The 25,436-nt window shown below is 42.6% G+C and overlaps 1 protein-coding gene and 1 non-coding gene across 3 annotated transcripts; both read right to left on the bottom strand.

The window, feature by feature from the left end:
• Positions 1-373: 373 nt before the first annotated feature.
• RNF149 (ring finger protein 149) lies at positions 374-24,209 on the bottom strand. Of its 2 annotated transcripts, XM_075426574.1 has the most exons (9): positions 23,659-24,193; positions 16,106-16,356; positions 13,152-13,220; positions 10,213-10,295; positions 9,619-9,715; positions 9,061-9,090; positions 6,684-6,879; positions 4,226-6,297; positions 374-988 (listed from the first exon to the last, which is right to left on the bottom strand). In XM_075426574.1, the coding sequence occupies exons 1-8, from the start codon at positions 24,116-24,118 to the stop codon at positions 6,239-6,241; spliced, it is 1,245 nt and encodes a 414-aa protein (XP_075282689.1). In that variant the 5' UTR covers positions 24,119-24,193; the 3' UTR covers positions 374-988; positions 4,226-6,238. The 2 variants fall into 2 exon arrangements, with proteins under 2 accessions (XP_075282689.1, XP_075282695.1); XM_075426580.1 differs by lacking the exon at positions 9,061-9,090 and having other exon boundaries at positions 23,659-24,209.
• LOC142364380 (small nucleolar RNA SNORD89) lies at positions 3,772-3,887 on the bottom strand. The gene has a single exon (XR_012766270.1). It is a non-coding gene; the product is annotated as a small nucleolar RNA SNORD89 (small nucleolar RNA).
• Positions 24,210-25,436: the final 1,227 nt, after the last annotated feature.

Raw genomic sequence — 25,436 nt, 5'->3', positions numbered from 1 at the left:
GTTTCAGTTTTGTCCTTGTTCTCACCATGCTACTCTATTTTTAAATGGTAATAAATCAAAGTCTTCATCAAGTCTCTTTTGCCTGCAGTAACTGTTTATCTTGACCCATGAGTTCTTCCATCTTATTTTCTCCCCCTGTCCTACAGCAGCAGGGGAGTGAGAGCAGCTGGGTGGGCATGTAGCAGCCAGGCAAGGCTAACCCACCGTACCCAGCTGTGGGTTACACGGAGAAACTCTACCGCATGCAGACAGGGTCTCCCCCTTTGTGACCCAGCATGAAGCTAAGCTTGCTTTGTGCTGTGCTATGCGAGTGGCTCAGATCCATTTACACAAGCATAGCAGAGAAAACAAAACCCTCAAGCTTCTCAGACACTGCTTTTTAAAATGGCTGTATAATTTATTATGGAATTTGGGCTTTTAGCCATTAAGTTACAACAATGCATAACTTGACATTCTTACAGTTGTACATACACAATGGAAAAGACATAGCCCAGTGCTTAATCCAAACAATGCAACCAAGTCAGTATAAGGTTACCATAAAAGACAGTCAATTGTGGATAGTGTTGACAGACTAGCAAGTTCAAATGGTTCTCTGCAGTTATGTTTACACAGGAAGTAACTGGCATCAAAGTTTTGGACTTAAGCTTCAGAGTAACAAAACAATGGAAACTCAAATTATTTTGCTCTTCTGAATTAAATAGGATATGCTCATTTTAAAATGCACTATCATCACTATGTTTCAGATGGTGAAAAGTAGCTTCAGGTCCCATGGGAAGTACAGTGGACATTTTCCAGGCAATGCATTCTTCACACAAACACATGCAATTATAAAGACATTCTACTTTTAAAACTTTCTCAAATCAAGTTTTGCAATACAGCAGGATATGAGGAGAGACATCAGGACCCATACTGAACAAAATCAAAAGCCTTCAGCTTGATTTGTGCATGTTTAATCTAAAATTCCAATTCCCAAATCTTCACACACCACCTATGAGAGAAAAGAACACATCTAGTAAAGGTCACTCTCCAGGACAGAAGAGATGTTACAATTTTTACAACCGTTCTGGTAAAAAAAAAACCAATATACTGCTGCTGTCTTCCATTTCAGGAATTGTAATTCACCATGGCCCTATTTTAAAACTGCATCTCTTCAGCTTACCCAAGGGGAGAGTCTTGCTCTTCCCTCTTCCACCCTACCTCCTCATCCCCTTAGCCCAGCTCCAAAACTCAGCCAATTGCACAGGAAGGATATTCAGTTTCCCAGCTCGTCAAAACACAGCTTTGATAGATTTCATTTTCTGCCACTTCAGCTGAATTAGATTATCCAATACTCTTAATCTGAATGTGAGACAGAGCCAAGTAAATGGAGCAGAGAAGGAAACCAGTAAGGCCTTCTCTCTCTCTCTCTCTCCTTGTAGCAGCAAGGTATTAAGCTGGTCCAAGCCATTGTGCGAAGTCTCGCCCAGCGCAGCGGCTGAAGGGAGATGTACAGAAGAGAATGGTCTCTTGTCAAGCTGCCAACACTGTTTGATTCACCCAGCAGCTCACACTAAGAACTCCCTTTCCTCCAGGTTAACACAACGAGATATTGCCAGCTGACTCCCTAAATAGGTTTCAGCACATTCTTACAGATCTCAGTATCTTCATCCAGCACAAACACTGCATTCAGTGCTGAGCGCTGAAAATCAAACCAATGAAAACTACACATGCAACCTCTCCACTCAAAAAAGCCACCCCACAAAAAAGCCCAACAAAACCAAAACAACCCTCCCCCCAGACACACAAAAAGCGAACAAAACACCTTAGCACCCACCTAACCACCACCACAGTATCACCGTTACTGGCTTGATTCAGGGTGCTGAAGACTCTGTTGAGCAAGAGTTCCCAGTTTTATCAAACACTTGGGATGCTGATGTGTAACAAAACCGTATCTTTATTACACTTTGTGGCAACAACTGAAAAATATTCCACAAATTCAGAATGCCATTCTTAACCTACTGGTGTATACTTCAAAGTACAGTTGGCATTGCTGACAGCAGTTGCCTGTCCAGACTTGTCTAGACAGAAGTCTGTTCTTACAGGGCAGCTAAATAATCAGCCCAACCTGTTGTGTCCTATCTGTTGCCATCATAATGTAAACCCAACACCTTTCGCTTCTGATCGAGCTCATCAGAACCTGCAAGCGTAGGTACCGTCTCTGCCCCAGATGCCCTCTGAGCCACAGGGCAGAGGAAGAGGAGTCACCATCGCTACACCCTTACTGGGCTCCTCTCCACACAACTACGACTGGCTACTCATAGCAAAAGCTTAGCAGGCCAGGCACAAGACCAGGAGAACCACTCCTGAAGCAAGAAGTTATTAATAAAAAAAGCCTTTGCATGTTTGATAAAGTTGTTGCACTGGTGTTTCTCTGTGCCAGTTACAGCCTGGCACAGGACTGGAATTCCCAAAGTATAACAGGCCAGCTTTGGCAGGAATATGCCAGTGCCCAATTTATTAAGTCAGCATGGATTAAAAGCATTCCCACTCACTGTAGTTAAATTATCCTACAACTCCTCTGGCACACCTCCAGAATTCAGCACTAATTACTGGCAACAGGTTACTGGACTACATTCACATGCTCAGGGGATAAGGGGCAGGGGGAAGAAGTTACTGCTATCTAATCAAAATTCCCTAGTACATGCAAAGAATCTCTTCCAAGTATTGCCTAGAGCCAAAGAAGAATCTGGTCTAGGGGTAGTTAACAAAAAAATCCAAATTTTCTAGTTAAACTGGTACTGCGGGTAATTAAGCTCACTATTAACATGCATCTAAACCCAAAATGTCTACGGTCCATTTTTGCTTGCTATCCAGTCTGAAAGCTGAAGCTAGTTTTAAAGAGTTCTTTACTCTCAAATTTATTCCCCAATTTGGCATTTGTAGACTATTATTAATAAACTAAGATTTCTGAACAAAGAGGGCCTCTAGCTTCACTTTAAACACCCATCCATTTTGACATGTTCATAGCTCCTTTTCAAAGTCACTTGAGCTTTACAAATGTCTTCCCTAACAGCAGAGCTAACAAAGCCACAGCGCTGAAGACAATACTCACAAAACTCATTCTACAACATCCCCCAGCCCTGGCTAGAGATCTCCCCCATCTGATTTATTCAGTGTCACCACCGGTGGGCTGTCTGGTTGATGTGGGCACGGGGCCTCAGCTCTGTGCGACCGCACCGCAGGAACACCACCAGTAAGAAGCCCTCTGCCCGATTCCAGCGCAGCTGACAGACAGAGGGCTCGGACAAGCTCCGGCGCATTTTATGCGACACGCGCAGCTAGGAACAGCCAGAGATGGGGCTGAGGGGGTTGGGCAGAAGGAACCCCTGCATTAGGCAGGGCACAGCCTAAACAGAAGAGGCAGATTAAAGATTCTCCAAACAGCAGGGAAGGGAGTCACAAGGCACCTGTTCTGCCAAAACACTCATAGCAGGGAAAGACTCCTTGGTTCTGACCTTCATATAAACTTTGGTTAGTTTAAGTGCTAGAAACTAGAAATACCAGTTTGATCCAATATAGCAGGTCTAGCTCAGAAAAGCCTGGGAAACTCCATTTACCTATAGCTGCTTACACCCATTTACTCTGAAAGTAACTGATCCGAGTTATAACAGTAGGGGATAAGCTTCACATTTCTAATCCTCTCTTGCTACCGTTTCAAGCTCCATAGATTGTCTCTTTCCTGTCCCGCACTTCTTAGCCTACAGCTTTTCACGAACACGTGCCAGCGTTCTGACTGAGGTCAGACTAGTGATTCGCTTCGGAAGATTTTTGTCATGGTGCTCCCAAGGAGAGCAAACTGCATGCTGGAGGCACTGCAATTCGGCCTTTTATTGTCATCATTCCTCAGCCCCACAGCTGGCCTTACGAGACCTCACTCTATCAGAGACGAACTACGCGCAAGCCAGTTCGACTGAAACAACTGTAACTACGCTTGTGAAAGGCTGAAACGAAACTGGTACAGTGCCAGTGCTAGAAACATACTCCAGGCATCTTCATACTTGGGTATTTTTCTAAGTCATTACTTAAGTCATCATGTATTAAGTCATTATGTATGTACTTACACTTCAGATTCTATAAGCACACTTTTCAATCTGCAGGTTCTTAAGCTTTTCTTCCAGCTCTCAGCTCTGATTCTTAAAAAAAGCTTTTGTGTTTACAAGCATTGCGTAAAGGCCGAAGCACTTACCACATTTCTCCCCTCCAGCATGAATATTGCGCTGCAGGTATCAGCAAGACACAATCCACAGACTGACAAGACTTCTCTTGACAACGCCTTTCGGTTCCTCCTTGAGCTAGAGTTTAAACCCTCTCAACAGGTACTACATCAATGTTCAGTTTTGTGTTAAGGAAGAGGGAGAAGACTTAGATTTCAATATTGAAGAGATAGTTAGAAAGGCAGTTCTGGAAGTGTTGATAAGCTTCTTTCGAAGACATAAATGTCCCTATCCATTGTTTGGTTTAGATGTGGGTTGTTTTTTCAGTTGTTCCGTTTTGGAGATGGTTGACCAGTCATATTCCAATCTCATGTGCTTCTTGTAAGATAAAGGCATCACAAAAACTTGCACCTGCTGGTGACATCAGAACTACAACCTGACAATTTTCCAGTAAACCTAAAAGTTACACGCCTACAGGGAAGAGGCAGACTTTTTTTTTTTTAAAGTAGGCATTAATAGGAATATTTTGCAGGAAATTTAGGTGAAACACCTGCTCTGCAAAGTAGAAGTTCAGATATATTTCCCCAGCTGAAACCTCTGTCATTTCTGGAACATTCATTCTAAAATTAAAAAAAGTTATTGCTTCTATTGAAGCTCAATATAAGTTAGAAAAAGAATTGCATATTTTCTTAAAAACATTCCAAATATACATTTTAAAAACAAAATGCACTCTAAAACAAATGTCTAGTAAAAGACACTGTTTTAAGCAACCTGTAATAACAGCTTTACAAAAGAAAATTGAGGAATATAGCATATTATTTATAACATGACAATGCTAAAATCCTAAACAATTCACTTAACACTCTTAATAAGTAGTGTTTTAAATATACATATTTCTTTACAAAACAGTTTAGCAATTCCTTATACCACTTACAGTATATAAATATTTGAATAAGAGGTCATAATGGGAGATGCCAGGGTTTATATTCACTCTCAGATGCTTCAGGTTTCTTAAGTGTTTTACTATAAGGCACAATACTGCTAATCTAAAAGAAAGGAATAAGAGCTAATGGCAAACCCAGCCAAAACGCCTAATGTGGAATAACCAAGAGAAGAATTCCAGCATCTCTATGCAAAGGAGAAGAAAAAAAACAAAACCAGACTTTGTAGATCTTAAGAAACAGTTTCAATTTGTACATAACAAAGTGGGACAGCACGGGAGCAGGACTAAGAAGGAATTAAGTAAATTCTTATAAATAGACTAATAAATACATTTTAGCCATAATTAGCCCTTTACCTCTGTTCTACTGAGTTTAAGATTGAACGAGGTAACCAGTGTGCATATACCTAAATAAGTCTACATGCTCAGCACGTGAAGACCACCTAGCACAACCTATTACTGCCAAATTCAGTATAAAAACTAGCGAGATGGAGGAAGTCGCCTTTTCTCTCAGCATCCACTCTGAGTAGAACACATTACAAGATCAAATCAGTATTCGTTACATGTAAGGAAAGTTACAACTAGCAATTTTTTCATCACACAAAAAAGGATATGCAACATATCCATTAAGTTATTTGGTTCCTTCAAGGTTAGATTTTGTCTTTCCTAAGAACATCCATCTCCAATTACAATAGATCCAGAACATTTTAATACTTGTAGTCTTGTAAGTGTTCTCCATGTGTACATACTGAATGTAAATAGTGCATCCAAAACATTTATCCGTTAGACATTCTACATTGTTTTCACTGCCTAGTCTTCATCTTTGTTACAGCCCTCTGGAACACAACGACATTGTAACAACGCTTACAGAAAAAGGGTTATTGCATCTTTTTTCAGGATGAGACATCCAGAGGAGATTTTATGAAATCCTCCTGCGTACAAAATTCTTAGTTATTAGCCCTTTTGGAACACCAGCTAGAAAAGTTTGAAAGGTAAAATAATTTACATTGTTATTTTTTCTATTAACTAGATGAAAGTCCATACTAATTAAATAAAAAATAACAGTTCTTCAACAGTCTATTCAACATCTCTTCCACGAAGCATTTCAGTGGGAACTTCCATTAGACAGATGTTCTCCATGCCGGTTATTACTGACAGCCACATCTAGAAGCCAGGAATTAGAAAAAAAAATTGCTTGTTGATTTACCAGTTTAATATATTTTATCCGTTCCATTAATCCAAACTTGGGCAACAAATTTCATATCCATATATACCTAAGGTTCTCAAGATTCTCTGTGTAAGTAATCCTCCTAAGACACTGTTTACATCTTTTTTTTTTCTCCCCCCCCATCTCAAGACCAATTTTCTCCAGCTCAACAGAATTCTCTCAAAATCTACCTGCTTGTATTTTCTGAACATCAGTAGTGACACGGCTCGGTCTGGTCCGTAGTGCAATACTAACACCAGTAACATCACTTAGAAAACGGCTTCTTCTAATGCAATGAATGGTGCTAAGGATGGTCAAGTGATAAAACTACAATGTTACTCACCAAGTAATGCTGTGGTTTCACCTGCGTCCTCTTTTAAACTGGTACACTGCAATACAGATTCATTAGTGGAGGAAGCTGACAATTCGCTTACTTCATTTCTGTCATCATCTTGTAAAACGATACTCAGACTTCCGACTGAAACACTGCCACTTATTGATTCAGGTATCGGAACTTCAAGTACATCTTCAGGGTCCCCCTTCAAAATTAAATATATTTAACTGACACTTTTGTCTACCATTAGGCATCAACGCTCCTCCATGTCACCACTTTGCAACCTCACCTCATTGGAAAAGACCATTTCTCTGGCCTGTTGTCCATGCGCTCATGGGTACATCGCTGAGCAGTGTCTACTTTCAGTGTTACTGGCTGACTGCAACCAACCAAAGCCAAGCAAGAGAAAAGCCACTTTTCCAAAGCCACTCCAAAGCCAAGAGCAGCAATGGCAGGAGTCAAACCAGCCAGCCTTTTGGATCGAATATGTCGACACTGAAGCAACAGCACTGCTGCAGCCTGGTTAGGAGCAGGCTTGGCACGCACAAAGTCGTCGCTGAGCAAACCTACTGATCCTTTATGAATTTGTGGAAGCCACTGGTTTTCATGGTAGGGTTGGGCAAGCTTAGACTTTTTCTTTTTTTTACTGGGGTGAACAAACATTTGACATTGGAACAAATGTCCCTCCTCCTCTACCTCCAGCCTAACTAAGTCTGTTCCAAAAATGCAAATCTGCTGGCTTGTCACTTTGCAGGAACAAAACATCTGCAGCAGGCACAGGCATTTATTTCACCTATTGTATAGCATGAGCTATTTCTGATCCGTTCTGTAAGTTAATTACAATTCCTACATGCACAATTCTGTTCCTAAAATTAAACAGACTGCCTTCATTATGCTACTGCCATTGATATACTGACATTATTTATAGGTAAGCAAGTATCCTGCAGTACAAGTGGCTGTTCTGTGGGCTTCATAACAAGTATTCTTCACCTCAAACAATTAGCAAAGGCCCATCTTAAGATTTAAGAGATTCCAGGCTGGTAACCTTTCTTTAGCACCAGAGCAGTATATTTTAAAATGTACTGAATTTTAATAAGCTGTAGAACCCCTACCATCGAACACAAGTTAAGACACATGTGATAATAATCTCTAGGTATGCGGGTGGGGGGAATTAATGATTTTGATTTCCAGAACTTAGGCAGTTAAATAAGCACTAAAACTACAAGATTCAACAATGCTCTAAATCAGTCAGACATGCTGAACTGCAGTTCTTTTCTTGTAATGAGTAGCATAAGGCAGAACCAGACAGCTGAAGTCCACTCTTTACAAGACAAAAGCCAGGTGACAGAACTCAGTGCCTTCCTTCTACTTGGAGCCTTCCAAAATTTTGAAGCACCTGAAGTATTTGTTCTCCATAAAACTGAACTGAGCCTTCAGCCTCGCTGCAGAAGGTTTCGCAGATTTCTGTAACAAGGCTGCATGTTCTCGCCTGCAGTTACGTCACTCAGCAAGCACACTGCTGAAAGGAGCTGCCTTGCTCTTTGCGTTTGTCTTCCTTCACGTCAGCAAAAAATTCACGCTATCACTCTACGAACTAGATTGGGCAACCTGGATCAGGCTGAAAACTAAGCTAGGAAAAAAAAGTACTGAATGATTTTCCACACTACTAACTTCAGTGGGACTTGAATGATTGATGCCTAAGCAAGACACATTTCCCCCATTCCATTAGAAAAAAGAACCAGGCTTCTGTATTTAATATAATCCCTTTCAACCTGCCTTCCAACATTCATTTTGCCTAATAAGCAGAGGAGGTATTACTCTTCCCAGTTAGGCTTGGTGTCAGTATCCTCTGCAACAGCACAAATTCAGGGAATAAAACTGTTGTGAAGGTTCTAGTATTTCAGTTTTCAGACTGCATATAAAAGGATATATCCTTCTGCACGTAACACAAGTTACATCAATGCCAAGAATTGAAAGTGAGCAAAAAATAAGCTGCTAAGATAAAAACATTACAGTAATACTAGCTATTTCACATGACAAAAAGATTGCAACTCTTGAGTAAAGTCTGACTTAATACACAGAAGCACCACACTCTGATGTGTATAAATATATTACACAGCAAGAGTATTGTCACCTCTGACAGAACAAAAAAATAGCTCATAAAAGTCTTCCATAGATCTGCTAAGTCTCTGCAACAAAATAAGATGAAAGTAAGACAAAAGCTAATCAAAGCACAGACCTAGTCTATGAAAGGAAGGTGCCTGAAACCAAGGAACAGCCCTATTTTCTGAAGATCTCGGTAGTTCAGTAGAAGAGAAGTACATTCATGCCTATGCCATCTTAGTGGAACTCAAGGCTATTTATCAACAGTGACCAAGCAACCTACCGCATGTGTCTTCATCTCTCTTTTCTGGTGCTGTCAGAAAGAAATGAGAGCACATCATTTTCTCTACTTAACCAATTTCTGGTGAATGTCTCTAGGAAGGTTCTAAGTACTGGTTTATTTACAGGGATAAAACACTGGGCGTATGTGGAAGTACACAAACACTCAAGATAGAAAAACTGTAATTTCTTCCTTTGAATCACAGTTCTCAACAAGACCAAATATATGCTCTAGATCTACTGAATTTAGTTCTATTTTTGCAGCTTGGGCAAATTGCCTCACCTCTGCTTCAGTTTCCTTACTATCAACAGCTGGAGATAGAAAAAAAATGGTTATCACAGAAGAGTACACAGAGGATTCATAAGCTGCTCAATACACTGTTTAAGCTCTTACCCATAAAATTCCCTTATTTTTCTGGTTCTCACTCAGCTACTCTTGCATCTTTGCCCAGCTTCTTCAGTCTCGTCAAGTAACAACTGTTCTCATTCTGAACAGTTACATGAAGTCTTGCCTCCTGCACTGTACTTCTAACTTGAAGATTAAAGTAAGTGTGCAACATACCCAGTATCCCAAAGCTTTGATAACATCTAGTTTACACATTGGACAAGTACGGTGGTCCAAAAGCCAAGGGTCAATGCACGTTCTATGGAAGATGTGCCTAAAGGAAAGAAATGCCCTTTAGAACTTCTCATGAAAGCGAAACACTATTCCTTCAAATGATGTGCACGTTACTACACTGAAAAATAAACCCATTACTTTATAACCTTGACAATTAGGTACTGCTTAATTTACTAGGACAGACATAGTTCTGGAAGCATTTTCTTTCAAGCTAGCTTTCTTTTTTCATGCTAGCTTTCTGAAATAAGAGATATTACTAGCCACGAGGACACCACGAAGCTACCATTTCAACAGGGTACAGTTCTAACTTAACATTAAGAAAGCTCTACCTCACTCCTACACTTCTCCCAGTTGCTCCTTTTTCGTGCACAGATATGAAGCGCTGCATGGTCTCCCAGTGCCCTTCAACATGTAACAGGCTATACAAATAGCACAGCCCCAGATCTGCCACCAGAGTTTCAGAAATTTCTAGAAAGCTCATGATGTATTTATTAGGGAAAACATGCTAAAGAGGAAAGAATAATTATAGCTACTTACTTGCATGGCAGAATTCGGACAGTGTCTTTCAGTTTATAGTTCTCAATGCACACAGCACAGTTTTCCACATCAACATCTAAACCCTAAAGATGACAACACATTTAAATGCATTACATCCATATTTCATTACAGAATGAGCTTTGTATAATAGCTAGCTTTACAGAATGTAAAATGCATTAACTGGTTCAGCAAATAAAAGCATCTCCCTCATTTAATTCAAGATTACATCAAGAGTTGATTTGATCAAGTGATACCAAATATTAAAAGCAGTCAAACTCAGATTTTCTAATTTAAATAGCTATACACAGTACCTTAAGTAATTTAAGCTTGAAACACGGGCTTTGCTCATGGAAGCACAGTAAAATTTCAGTTTCAAGTAACTATAACACAAAGACATTTTAAAAAAGATCAGCTTAGGTGAAAGCACACAATCTAATTCTTAACGGATGGTCCCAAAGACTTGCAAGTGCTTAAGTACGACAGGATTCTTGGGGCTGAATCCTTCAAAACCCTTCTCCACTTTTTTTTTTTAATACCACATCCTAGCAGATATCCGTTGGTAGCTAGAAGAGAACTGAAGTAAGCAACTTGGGATCGTTTTTAAGACTTCTCTCCAAGCTCACATCAGAGATAAAGTCAACATGCAGTATTTCCCTACCTCCATTTGTTTCTTTCTAAGGGTTAAGTATCTTTCCTAACGAGTCTTACTGCCTTTTTGAAGCCATGCTTATAGTCACAGTGCAAATGTCATGGATATCTCCAGATAGAAGGGAAATAATTCAATGTTAACTGGGTTGTATAAAACGTTAAGTATTAGAAGAACAGACAGTCGGCCAACTTCTTCCCTTTCACCCCCCACAAAATAAATATTTTGTGTTTACTGCTTACTGAAGCAGTTCAATTTCATTACCACAAACACTCAAATGGATTAGCTCTGCAAGCAAACTTTCAAGTTCAAGGCAAGTTTTTCTGTCCTTTGCATGCTACCAATTTACATCATACCTTAACTTCTCAAGTAAACCAAATTAAGACTGTTTTTTTACATAAGCAAAGTTAAGACAAGTATTTATTCTATAACAAATATTTTTTATTCTGTACAAGAGGCAAAGTCCAAGCATACCATATGTAGCACATACCCAAATGAGTGTCCATTTTACAATAATCCCATAAGCTTCTCAGGAAAGATCTACATGACAGCAAATGCACTTTTAAAATATTGACCTATTTTTAGTTAAATACCTCAACCCCAAGTGAAGTGACAATGAAAGACTGTACTGTGCTACAAGAGAAATATACTCCTTCAATCTTAACAGCTGAAAAGTAATAAAGAAAAAAATGCACATTTACAGAGTAGACAGAACTATTTCCAGATAAATTTGCATTAGTTCATGAAAGTACCTCTGCATCAAGTTATATAAAATGTGATAGCAGGCCGATTCAAGTCAAATCAGAAGACATGATTCACCAAGCAGAAAACCTCTATTTTAAAAAAGAGATTTGATCTCATCTCATTCTCCTTCGCTTAACTAACATGTCATTCGTAGTTACAGCCAACATACTACACAATTTAAATTCCCCCATTTTATTTATTTTAGTCAAGGATATATTGACAGGAAGGAACTACCTGCTACGCTACAAAAATCTCATCATACAAATCCTTTCTAGAGGTTTACTGAACATCAACTTAAAAGCGGTTAACAGCTTCCTTGCGGTTCTCACCATAGGTTCCACCATGACCCTATAACATCCATTTCTTCCTATGCTGATACTATGCTTTGATACGGCTTTACACAAGTTTTGGTTTAATTCCATCTTTCTTGATCTCTGATCTCACCCTTGTATGAACAGAAGCATGAACATCCCTCTGTTCACAGCTTGAAATAGATTACTTTTTGATGGAATTTAGAATATAATTAGAAGTAACAAATACTCGTAAAATGCTACTTAAAGATGCTGAATGCATAAGAGGAAAAGAGGCAAGTTCAAAGTCAGCTGGGCTTTTTTCATTTCAAAACTGATTTACTAAATGAAGGACATTCTCTGTAGCATGTGACCTGAGCTCAACAGCTTCTGTTGAACCACTGCTTTTAAAGTTCTTACACACAAATATCCTTTCTTCATGGATTGAAACACTTAATACTTCTTTTTCATCTCTGATCAAATCAGTCCTTAAGTAAAAACTAATAAAGACAGATAAATAAGGCGGGGGGAGGGGGGGGGAATACCTATGTAGAAGTCTAGTCAAACTCATTGAGCATCTGGGATCAGAGCTGCCCAAAACTCCAACTAAAATAAAATTTTCCTTGAAAACCTTGGCTTTTTTTACTTCAGCTATTCTAATACAGCTATGGCTGTATTATGCTGTCAAAGCTAACTTTTTAAAAGCTGTTTTAATTTTTAGAATAGCTTTAATACATAGAAATGTACTTCTAAAAAATTTATGCTTCAAGTAAGTCTATACAGCTCCTGAATGTATTGTATGTCAGAAGATGAAACAAGTGTTTCATTTTTCAAAGCTTTTTAGATTTCTAAGGCCTTCTGATCAATAAAAAGATGGACACTCTTTTAAGAAAAGAAAACATTACATCAGCTATAAGAATTGTGCAATCAATAGGTCCTAGGAAGTATTTTGCAATCCACTTGTTGATTTTTTCAAGTGCTGATATTAGTGTTTACTCATCTTTACAGTATCAGCCCTGTAGTCTCCTGTAACTTTCTGTATAACCAGATATTACTTGCAACAAAAGTCTCACATTTCATAAGTGGTTCAAATTTAACTCTTCAATTTTAAGCTCGGCCTTCTAAGCAAAGGTGCTAAAATGAGCCTAAAATTTGAAGAGTCATACTACAATTACACAGTGAGAATTTTAGTTTAAATTCTATACGGATGTAACAACAGTTTCTAAACCATACAGCAATAACCAGAGACACTCAATTACCTTTTCTCCACGTTTCACAGTATGCAGCTGAAGCTGGCTGATTGCTTTCTTGGTTTCTTTCCTATGCCCCTTGAATAAAGATTTTAAATGTTAACACACAAGTTAGTTTTAAGAGTTGCTTTTTAAAGCTTTGAAATACTTTCCATGTGGATTACTGCATCTTCTGAATGCATTTAAAGACTAATCTCTGGCTAGCCAATTTGCTTACACAACACTTCCAGACAGCAGATGTTGAAGAACTGCAAGTTTTTCATTCTCAGGGCAGAGCAGCAAATGTTACCCATAAGCATAGTGCTCTTACTATTGGCTCAATCCGTGCAGAACTGTGTGGACCAAGCTGGCACACATGGCCTTGTATCGTGACTGCCTGCATAAAGCGTCTTCCCGCACAAGAAAACTGTCAGTACTTTAGGCTTTAGAGGCATCAGAGCTGACGCAGCCGCTTGTCTAACCTGACCTTCTGGTTAGTCAAGCCCATGGTATGTTTGGCACAAACTGGAGAGAAGGTGGAATCCTGCCGGGCAGCCCACAGCCAGCCACCAGGTCAAAAGGCTGCTGGTGGATGCTAATGCTTCCCCACAGTTAAACACTGCCTCGCACATTATACAAAGCTTCGCACTGAAAGGACACATTATGCAAAGGAGATGACAAGAAAGGCTTAACAGACATGAGACACCATACTGGACTTCTATACAGCAACAGTTCTAATTATGCTTAGAGGAGAAGCAAGAAAAGAAAGCAGTACTGTACTCCAATACAAAGTGCTAGCTACTGCTAGAAATCGAGCAACTAAACCCTCCCAGGGAACAGATGTTGATCTGTCGAGCTGCAGCCCCCACTGATGAAATACCATAAAGGAATCAGGAAAACATAATGGCAGCTTTTCTCTGTAATGAGCATTACAATGACCTCTATAATTTTACAAACTTCTAGGATTTAAAATGGGGACTTTTAAAATTTTTTTATGGCATTAAAAATATTAGTCTGAAAGTTCTCCTGGAAATGGTCAGACAACCAGCAGTAGTCATCTATTCCATCTTCTCAGCTCAGGGTTTTCTGCACAGTCCTGTTTCATCTTCAGTTGCAAGGAGGCCTTCCAAAGTTTTACTGCTAAACTGACATTAAAATAAATGTTAAGATACCCACCTTCACTTAGCAGCTACACAGTAAATTCCTTTAAAGCATGGCATACTTAACTCCCAAGTTTTAATTGTACTGGAGTCAATAAGCCAAGCAAAATAACATTTGGGTTAGAAAAGTGGCTTTTTGTTTCCAAAATTCTTTTAAGACTTCTAATGATATATCTTGACCAAGATACTCACAACATTTTCAACCTTTACACAGCTATATAAGTTTTTGTTTTCAATGGCCGTTTTAAAAGCAGCAGCATTGAGGAAAGCAGTATAACCTTCTAATGCTACACAGTTTCATTTAATAAGCACTTCGATGTCAAGCCCAATGGCAAAATCTATTAAGAGTCTGTGGTACATATTTCTGGGAAACATCACATTCAACCTACAAAAAACGCTCTTAAAACTACTTAAAAAGCATTCAAACTTCCCTTAGCATGAACCATCCTACAGCCAACATATGGGGAGAAGCAACTTTCTTCAAGCAGCTGTTACAACACAAAGCCACACTCCTTTTTCCATAAATACTTCTCAAATGTTATTTTCTTGAAAGTATTCTAATAAGTTCTAAGACTTAAAGCTTAGTAAAAAAGATTCTAGGGAACCAACGCTTCAAGTAGACTGCAAGTTTAACCAATACAGAAGCACCATGTGTTACCCTCAGTTACTGACATGAGAAATTAAGTATTTTCCTAGAAGAATCCTGTAAGTCCTAATCAGAGCTCAGATTCCTGAAGGCAAACAAAAGTTCCCTTCCCTCTTCCCCAAAGCTAGAATCTACATGTTCAAACAGAAGGCAGGGGAAGTCCACGCGATAAGCAGTCATTTGAAACAATTTGTTGTTGTTGTTCTGAACTGAGGATGAGTAAAACCCAAAACAGAGAACTGCTTGCAAAGAAAAACAAATGCAACTTTCTTTTTCACTGTTAGTGGAGAACCGTGGCAAAACTGCTGATGACCATGGAAAGAACTCAACCTACTTGCAAGAGCGGAAAAGCACAGGAAAGTGCCACCCTAAGACGTTTTAAAAACTCAGATGGACTAGGTCCTCAACAGCTCCCTGTAAGTTGCTCTCTTCATTGTGGGGGTTTGAACCAGATCGCCTCCAAAGGTCCCTTCCAGCCTAAATTATTCTCCCATTAAGTACCTCCCTCAGCGGAAAAAAGTAAAGCTGACTTTTTTTTTTAACCTATCGAAGCATAACAAGGATCTGGAAGGGGTAATTAAGGAGCAAAGTTATTCCTTCCAGATCTTCCCAGTACTCCCACCGCTCCCAGGACTTCACCCCATCCAAAAGAGCTGAATCTCACCACACGTGCTCCTTCTAGTCTGCTGCCATTTGGTAGGCTACAGCGGAGTGGTGGGATTGCGAGTATCAGAAGTAGTTTTCATATAGCTTCATACCAAAAATTCTAGCCATAACTACTTGTGGGTCTTATTGAGACAAAAAAAAGCTTACCACAGTCTCTCTCAGAGTCTGGTTAGGGAAGTTAGTACTTTCAGGATGAAAATTACTAAAGAATGAAAATAATTTTTAATGTCAAAAGGAAGGAAGTTAAGTTAGGTGACAAATCACACAAAGCTGCCTTTACTCAGTTGTTGACAAGTGGCTAAATACATTTCCCACAACTTCATATGAGCATCTAATAATTATAACTAGCATACTGCTTATGAGCCTCACCAACCATTACTGAGTAGCGTTCACAGATAGTCAAGTAGCAAGAATGCACAAATCTTCAAGAATGCTTCAATAAGCAAGCAAAGTTGGGCAACTAGTTTGACATCAGATGGTAAATACTCTAAAGCATCATCATCTCCAATTACCTGGTTTCCAAACTGCGATCCTGTATACAAGAAACGTTGTATATAGTAAAATATGAGCCAAGCAAGCGATATAATCATCATGGTGATAAAAGCAATGGCTACGAACACAACCGACTGGCCACTAATATATTCCTGCACGTGTCGCGTGCCAACAACAATAGCCATTTTAACTGGAATCCCTCTTCGTACTGGCTCCAATATCTCTATTCCTTTTGGATAGCCAACCATTATCACCACTGTATTTCCTGTTCCTGTTGGAGAGGGAAAAAAGAAAGTCAGTCAGTCATCACAGTAAAAATTTCGGCTTGCTAGTAATTTGGACCTCTTCAGTCAAGATCAGGGAGCAAAGTTATATGAAAATGACCAAGTGTTTAAGGCATAGCAGCCCCTACGTCAAGTTTAATAGTAAAGAAGTCTTTATTTACTTTATGAAACTCCTGAATACAAGAAACTTCAACAGACACATCTTTGCTGTTCACGATCCTATGCTCCTCATTCCACACAGTGAGGTGCGATGTGGACACCAAGCAAAAAAAGACAAGCTACAGACATCTCATCCTGAAGTTGCTGAAGTTCTAATATGCAACTCGGGAATAGCTGGCCTTTTATTTGGCAGTGCAGGAACTCCAGCTGCAGCTGAGGACAGTGTGTAAATACCACGAAGGGGCACTTTCAATTAAGTCTGAATCCATAGCACAATTACACTGAATGTGTGAACCAAAAGAGAAAAAAAGATTCAGGTATTTAATATTAAATTACATTAAACTTTGAAATACTTAGAGATTCTTAAATACTCAATATTCAAAATATAACGAGACTTCATGACAAGGACTTGTCAAGAAATACTTTGGGACTCTCTTGGGAGCATGGAACCAAAGGATTTTTCTATTATATTACAACTTGAAAGCACTCAATCCATATGAAAAAGCACCCAATTGCAAAAAAACCTTTTAAGCACCATACTGCTACCAAAACCATTACGATACTGTCAAGACTGACCAGCAGAAACCAAAGATCCTCTGTGACTACAGTTTTACTCAGTTTTGTCTGGAAACATCTCCAGCATTGTCTCAGAAATATCTAACCTAAGCATTACAAAATAAATTACAAACATACTTGTTAAAAATGTCACCTTTTCACTGTTATTTCTATTTTAATAGTTCTTACTTTGTGCATACCAACACTACTATACACCCTTCATACGTCACGACTTTATAGCTTACTTTGCACTCCTGCCTCTGAGAAAAAAGTGAAACTAAGCTTGACTCAGAGAGAAAGTAGAGCAAGAAGAAAGAAGAGAGGGGTTTTCCTAGCTGGAAAGGTAAAGCTGTAAGGTCCCAGCTACCTTTTTAGATTCACAAGATTACCGACCTGCAACAAGACCTCCCACTGAAGACTTCCAGCCTTTTTCCCTCCTGGCTGTGTTAGATCCACTACTGACAAGCTGTGCCAAAAGAAATGGTTGCCTCACTTATAACATTACATCAAGCGGGGAGTTTTCAAAACCTGAAGCAGCATTCCGGACTCACCCACCTCTGTGCCTACTAAGAAAATAAGTTATCTCCCTGAAATAGTTAAAACTCCCTCCTTTAGCTGAGACTGTTCTGGCTGCGACACCTTGCCAACATGGCCACTCCACTACCACACCAAGGAGAATGTGCAGAAGTTTCACTTCTGTATACAGCAGCTCCTCCCTCTGTAAGGCGCAGATGGTCTGCTGGGGATGAAGAACTACAGCTTCCATTTATCATTTGAACAACCCTCCTATCTCAATGCCAGCCACCCTTTTCAGCTTCACCTTACACAACCACCCCACTTCTGGTCACCTGTTGTAAGAGCCATGGTACCCCTCTGCCAGGCCCAGCAAGAGAGCAGGTTTTCCAAACGGGGCTGCATTTCTGGACGTTGTGAGGACAGTGTGGAGAGACAAAGGAAAAGATGCTGCTGGGGAAAGGTCCAAGTGGTGCCTCTCCTAAGGCACCCTGCGGGTGGGCCAGCAGCGCCCACACAGCTCCCAGCACACGTTGCCTTGCCTGCTGGGTGCACTGGGAGACACAAAGCAGCAGAGCTGAACACCAACAGGACAAATCCCCAAGCAACGAGGCTCCACTAATTAGTTCAACTCACCAGCAATGTGCCCATCCACATGATACCACAAGTCCAAGCATATTAAGAATTCGTTAATTAATATTATTCTCCTCTCTGAACCAGCGTTACCAGAGAGACTCAAGAATCTCATAGAGAGGAGAGCGTGTGAAACACTCCTTGCTTTCTGACCCTGCACAACCCCACAGGGGCTTAACAAGAAAAGAACGTGTGAAGGTAGAAATTTATCTCACATTGCTGAGAACTGTTATCCACATACCTAAATCAGGAGGTTAGGTCCTATGTCCTTAATCTCAACTGCATGAAGGAAGGGTGGCTAAGGATGGATTGTGAACGGTACAGCAGTGGAAAGATTTAGGTTCATTCAGGCTTAGGGAAGAAAGGAAAATTTCAAGATTAGAGGCAGCCTGGATTTTTCAATCAATGGAAGTTTCCTCCCCAATCCCAAAGCTGAGTCAGTTTAATCCTGCCATCTAGTTCTCTGAATGATTTTTAAGAAAACAGTATTTAAAAACCCCACAACAACCAGTAACGCCCTTCTCTGTTTTGTCATCAGCACGTCCAACCATCAGCCAGTTACTTCCTCAAAATGGAAGTCAAGACACTGTTGTGCAATGGCTGCTAGACACCGTGACACCTTCTAGTTTTAGAACTAACACAAGTACGACCTACATTTCTAAATAAGTGTACAGTAAAACATTTTAACAGTTTTAAAGACTTAGTGATGAACCTGACATTAAAAATACATGTAACTAAACATGATGGCCTTGAAGGTCACGAGACAGAAGGAAGGGAAGGAAAAAAAAAATAATTGCAATCCACTATTACAAAAGGAACAAGAGCAGCCTCAGAGAGGCAGTTGCCCTGAGCAGCCTGTAAGACTAAGGGCTTTAACTCATTCCTCACTAATTTTAGACTTCTGTTCTGAAACACATTATTCAAAGACTGAGATGCTGTTGAGTCATTCCAGCTTCTCCAACTGCAACACAACTCCGAGACTTCAAATCACACTTATAAAAGAACTCCAAGTGTCACATACACATATCTACTGAGAGTATCTTTTGTTGGCTTTACCTTTCTAGAACTTTCTAATTTTGCAATAAATAACCACATTTTTAATCTGGTAAACTTGTTTTCTTTTCTACATTTGATTGATGCTTCCATGGAATCAGGTAGATTTGAAATCAGATATGCGCCTTTTTTTTTTTAACAGTCATCCAAATAAAGCAGTGAGAACTGGCAGAGGATACCTGGAAAGGGGGCCAAATCTGAAACTGAAAAGGAAGGTATGTTTTCTGCCAGTGTGCCAAGGTCGGTTTTACTGCTACTGTTGCTAGTCTTCTCTTGCAAAAGGAAACCAGCACTCTCCTGATGAGGAAAAAGTAGTACAGATACAGGTCTTGATTCCAGGCATCTCAAACCATCACATTTATTCCCATTCAGGCCTACAGATAAAGACAATTTTCTATCATCCGGAACACAACTGCAGACATACTCTAGTTTTTTTCCTCATGAGAAACACCAGAAAGCTCCCTCTGGGAGCACCTTGGTAAAAAAATGTTTGAGGTAAGTCCTTAGATCTATTTAAGCATAGGCATCCTACGAATATTGCCATAATTAACACTGAATGTTCTCTTTAGCTCCCGGTCCAAACCAATATCTCTGCTCTTTACCAAACACAGAACAGTACACTAACGATGCAGTGATAAGCTTTGTCTCAACCATCTACCCCAGCCTCACCTCACCAAGTCCCTGGCGTGTGTATTGCGTTTTCACCTGCCTCAAGGAGGATGCGTAACCAGAAGAGTCAAGCAGTCAAGTAACCAACATGGGTACACATCTCCTTCCACACGGGTTTCCAGGCATGCATGCACTCTTACATATAAAATAGATATAAGCATTCTGACATTAGTCCTGCTTCTTAGAACAACACAGCAACTCAACATCATGCAGTAACTGTCCGAGTTCGACAAGCCACTGACTTCACTTTTGTCCTTTCAGTAGTACAGCACCAGAAACTTTTGGTAGAAAGCATCAGTAACACAGCAGTTATGCACCACTTGAGAATCCCAAGTAGTGCTGAAAGCAACGTAGCAAAGAGCTGAACTACATGCCAAAATAACCCTAACTCTGCCGCTCTGGCACTGGCAAGAGCTTATAGTATCATGAGTACAAAGTCGTTCACATCTGTTTTGTTCAATATACGTGCATAAAAAAAAAAGGACAACAACGAAGGAAAGAATTAATTGGGTGTGTCTTGGCAAAGCTGCACCAAACCAAAAGACTATTTTCTTCATGTAGCCAGAGTCACACACTCAGGTTATGTCCCGAGCTTCCCTTAAACCCATACGCCATGCACCAAAGCTTCACTCCAGACCTATCTCAAACTATTGTAGCCAGTCCTCCTTCCTCCCGTCCCCATTTGTCAAGCACAATCATACTTTATTCTGTAGTCTTCAAAGTAGCAAACTTATGTTCTGATCAGGATCACCAAATCCTAGCTTGAGAGACGATTCAGAGATGGCTGGATGCCCAGCATAAAGTATAACAGGAAAAATACAGAACCAGAAGACCCTTTTTTCTTTCCACTGCAGTATATCTCTGCCTCCCCCCAATTTCTCGATCAGCAGTGAGTCTCTAGCTCTCCTTAGTCTGCTCTCCACAACACTCCACACCTTGCCACTCCAGACTCTGCTCCAACCCACTCCCAGCTAATATTCACCTACAATATTTATTCCGGTTTTGGAAAGGAATTTGAAGCCTCTGTATTGTATCAAGTTCCCAACTGCCACCAAAAATGAACCGAGTTAAGACTGCCTGCAAAGTCTATATTGCTGTAAAACTGAAGTTTAAGTTTATACTATTTAGGTTCAGTCACTGAAGTACAACTCCTTGAGTCACTCGGGTCAAATGAGTATCTTCCACTGGAAAAAACCTCCTCGGCCTCGTGTGAAGTTGTTTCACTATTACTTCCCACGAGGTGGGAAGTCATCCAGCATTCTGAACAACATAATTCAGGCTGAGAGCAAAGGCCTGAAAAACATGAGACATCAGTAGAGTCATATTTGAAGAACCTTCTTTTGGAAGGAGGGACAGTACTCGCAAGGCTACATATTCAAACTCTCAACTCTCCTGTTCCAAAACTTTAAATAAAATCTCTACTTACTACACTCACAAAGAAACAAAAAACTGAACTGCAGAGTATTTGTAATATTTGTCCTTTATCAAATACTTTGACACCAGCTAGAGGAAATAACTTATTTGCCTAATCAAGAATCGTTTTTTTACTCAGGTTAGAGTAAGTCTAAAAACAACAAAAAAACCACCACCAACAATAGCACATATGCATCACATGCACAGCAGAAAGCTCAAAGGCCATATTTTCAGAAGGAGAATGAAAAGATGAAACTTGGAGATCAGAAAAGTTACCCATTTATCACCCTCACATAATTTAGGCTGTGCCTCTATCAGCCATAACTGTTGTTCCATCTCACATCATTTTCAGTACCACTAACTGCAAATCCATTAAGTGGAGGTTTCTTATGCATACAACTCCACTCCTTAGTTACAGCACTGCAGATTTCCTAGAGTATTTATTCTCAGCACTCCTCCCAGAAGCAAGGTTTGTTTCCTCATGTGTCTGTTCACAGATCCCTTCACAGGAATGGCAAAATTGGATCCTGTAAAATACACCTTTACCTTTCACGTTCTTCCTTGCCTGTCTTCCACAGACGTTTTTTCATCCCTTCAAAAAATCCGAGATTAAAAACACTAACAGTAATTCTTCCCTATATTACCAAAGTGCATTGAAAGATGTAAATATTTACATGTTTGAAAGTTTTGACCATGAAACAAAGACTTATGACTCCAGCAGAGCTAGTGATTATACTGTGATATATTACTATATTCCTGCCCCATCCAAACCATCCTGAGGTCCAACCTGCATTTCCCAAGCCAGACTAAATACCAAATTTATTCTTGTATATATACTATGCTAAATCACACTCTTTACATAGGTAGAGCTTTTATCAGCAAACATTCTGCCAGTTTAAGAAGAGAAAACCAACCAGCAGTCAGGGAGCACTTCTCTTTATACCACTGATAGATGTAACTATATCAAAGTCCAAACCTGAGCATAAGCCCAAGAAGGTCTTTTGCAGCACAGAGACGACAGCAGAAAAGAGAAAAAACATAAAAATTTGGTAAAATAAGAAAGGTGAGAAAAAGAGAAAGAGATTCCACAAAAGAGCAAATAGTATTTATGAGAGACTACAACAGGGCATGGAGAGGAACATGAGAAAATTTCTACAAGGAGGAAAAAAAAAAAAATTGTACTGCCTGGCCAATACAGAGTGACAGCCACAAAAAGAAACTGAGGGCTGATAAAGCGGGAAGAATTATTACCTGACAAAGTACTTTAACTGCCACATGGGATCAAAACCAAAGGTACATCTCACATAGCATCCCACCCCCACTTTCACAGTGGGGTAAGAACACACGAGATGGGCCAGGCTGATCTACCCAAGCAAGCAGCAGGCTAAGGGGAACAGTAATCACACTTGCAGCCTCCGTGTTGGTGCCGCTTGGTATTCTGAGAAGAGATACTTGTTTTTCACCCAATATATCATACGTGCTATGAAGCAACAGCTCCTTAATTGAGATTTTCAGCTCACTACATTAAAGAAAGTAAGTTTGTTCTCTTTAGAAACTCATTATGGTTCCACTTCAACCATTCCCTGATCTTCCACCTCGTCACCACCAAGAACGATGGCCTGGGCATTAACAAGCTCATTGTACCGGGACCACGTGAAACACATTTGCAGCATTTTTTACTTCGTTTGCTTTGCCTTTACACCCCCCTCAGAAGGCCTTCCAATTCCTCAGCAGTCTGCAAACGCAAACAGATTTTACAGCAGAGTTTTGAGGGTTTTTTTCTTCCCCTTCGGTTTAAGCATTTGCTATTGTCACGTTCATAAAAACCCAGCTACGTGCTTCGGTGCCACAGGCCGAGCAGAGACCGCAGCGACGGAACACCTGGGTTCTTCTCCCGGCAAGAGCCACAGACCCCTTCCGCAGGCTGCGGATTCAGCGGTTGGCCTCGATCCTCTCGGAGGTCTCTTCCAACCCGGACGACTCCGCGACGACCAGCAGCACGCTCCGGCCAGCCCAGCCAACCTCCTCCCCCGGCCTTCCCACCGCGACCCAGGAGCGCTTCAGCGCTACCTGGCGCTCGCAGCTCTCTCCCACCCCTCGCAGACCCGCGCAGAGGGGACCACCAAGCCACAGGCAGGCCTGGGGAAGGGAGCCAGCCCGCCACCGCTGCAGCCGCCCTGCCGGGGGGCACGGGCAAACCCCCGGCCCCCCGCGGCGTTTTCGGGGGGGGGGGGGTTCCTCCCACCGCCGCCCCTCGCCGCCAGCCAGAGCCCCCCCGCCCCGTCCCCGCTCACCCAGGTGGGACATGGAGACGGTGCTGTTGCCGAAGCGGGCCTCGTTGTAGATGACGACGGCGGCCGCCCGCTTCCGCGCCGCGTTGGTGACCTTGTCCTTGAAGGTGCAGCCGCCGCGGGCCACCAGCGCGATCCAGGGCGGCGGGTCGCCCTCGGGGGGCCCGCGGCCGCCGGCCGGCAGCGGCACGTCGTAGTCGGTGTCGGCGGCGCAGCCTTCCATGTGGCGGGGGGAGGCGCCGCGGGGGATGCCCACCAGGCCCTGGGCGCTCTCCTTGGGCGAGCTGTCCCCGTAGCGGCCGCTCTCCGTGTTGCCCTGCACCGTGCGGTTGCTGAGCGGCTCCACGTAGGCCGTGCTCACCCACGCCGTGTACCACTCCAGCGCCCGCGCGCCCTCGCCCGCCGGCGCCCCCAGCGCCACCAGCGCCGCCGCCACCAGCGCCAGCCGGGCGCGACGCACCATGGCCCGGCCGCCACCGCCGTGACGCGGCCCGCCGACACCGGGAGGAGCAGGAGGAAGAGGCCGCTCCGCCGTCGCCGCGCCTGGCTCTGCCCCGCGGCCGCCCGGCGCCGCGCAGGTAACCCCGCGCCGCCCGCTGCCCGCCCCGGGCGGACCCCGCCCGCCGCCGCCGCCGCTGCTAATGGCGAGGCGGAGGAGGCCGCGCCGCCCCGCCCCGCCCGGCCGGCTGCGCATGCGCGGCACCGCCCCGGCGGAGGGGTCCGCCCGCCCCCCCCCCGGGCGGTGCTGGGAGGCGGGCGGGGCGGGGCCAGGCGGGGCGGGGGGCACAGGCCGGGGGACCTCTGCCGGTATTAACGAGCCCTCTGAGGCAGCTCGGCCTTTCACCCCGGCGACGGGCGGCCGCCTCCAGCCCGGGCCTCCAGCTCGGCCCGCGGCGGCCGCGGGAATTTAAATTCGCCGCTACGGCACCGCCCGGGCACCCGCACCTCACGGCCGGGAGAGCGGCAGCCGGGGAGGCGGGGGGAGAGCCCCTCGGCTGCGGGGGGCGAGGAGCCCGCCCCGGTGTGCTGGGGGCAGCTCCTTGCGGGGGAACGAGAAACGGTAAGAAGGGCAGTGGTGTGTAAACGAAAGAAAACCAGAGAAATGAGCCAGCAGTGTGCCCTGGCTGCCAAGAAGGCCAATGGGATCCTGGGGTGCATCAAGAAGAGTGTGGCCAGCAGGACAAGGGAGGTTCTCCTTCCCCTCTACACTACCCTGGTGAGGCCTCATCTGGAGTACTGTGTCCAGTTCTGGGCTCCCCAGTTCAAGAAGGATGAAGAGCTACTGGAGAGAGTCCAGCGGAGGGCTACAAGGATGGTGAGGGGACTGGAGCATCTCCACTACGAGGAGAGGTTGAGGGAACTGGGCTTGTTCAGCCTGAAGAAGAGAAGGCTGCGAGGGGACCTTATAAATGCCTACAAATATCTGAAGGGTGGGTGTCAGGAGGATGGGGCCAAGCTCTTTTCAGTGGTGCCCAGTGACAGGACAAGGGGTAATGGGCACAAACTGAGGCACAGGAAGTTCCGTCTGAACATGAGGAGGAACTTCTTCTCTCTGAGGGTGACGGAGCACTGGAACAGGCTGCCCAGGGAGGTTGTGGAGTCTCCTTCTCTGGAGATATTCAAGACCCGCCTGGACAAGGTCCTGTGCAGCCTGCTGTAGGTGACCCTGCTTCGGCGGGGGGGTTGGACTAGATGACCCACAGAGGTCACTTCCAACCCCTACTATTCTGTGATTCTGTGATTCTGTGAAAAACGTATTGAAATGAGAGATAAAGGTGCTG

Source organism: Opisthocomus hoazin, chromosome 1 (assembly GCF_030867145.1).
Source record: "Opisthocomus hoazin isolate bOpiHoa1 chromosome 1, bOpiHoa1.hap1, whole genome shotgun sequence".
NCBI classification, from domain to species: Eukaryota; Metazoa; Chordata; class Aves; order Opisthocomiformes; family Opisthocomidae; genus Opisthocomus; species Opisthocomus hoazin.
Note: the sequence above shows the minus strand (reverse complement) of the source record. Positions and strands in the feature narration are given on the sequence as shown.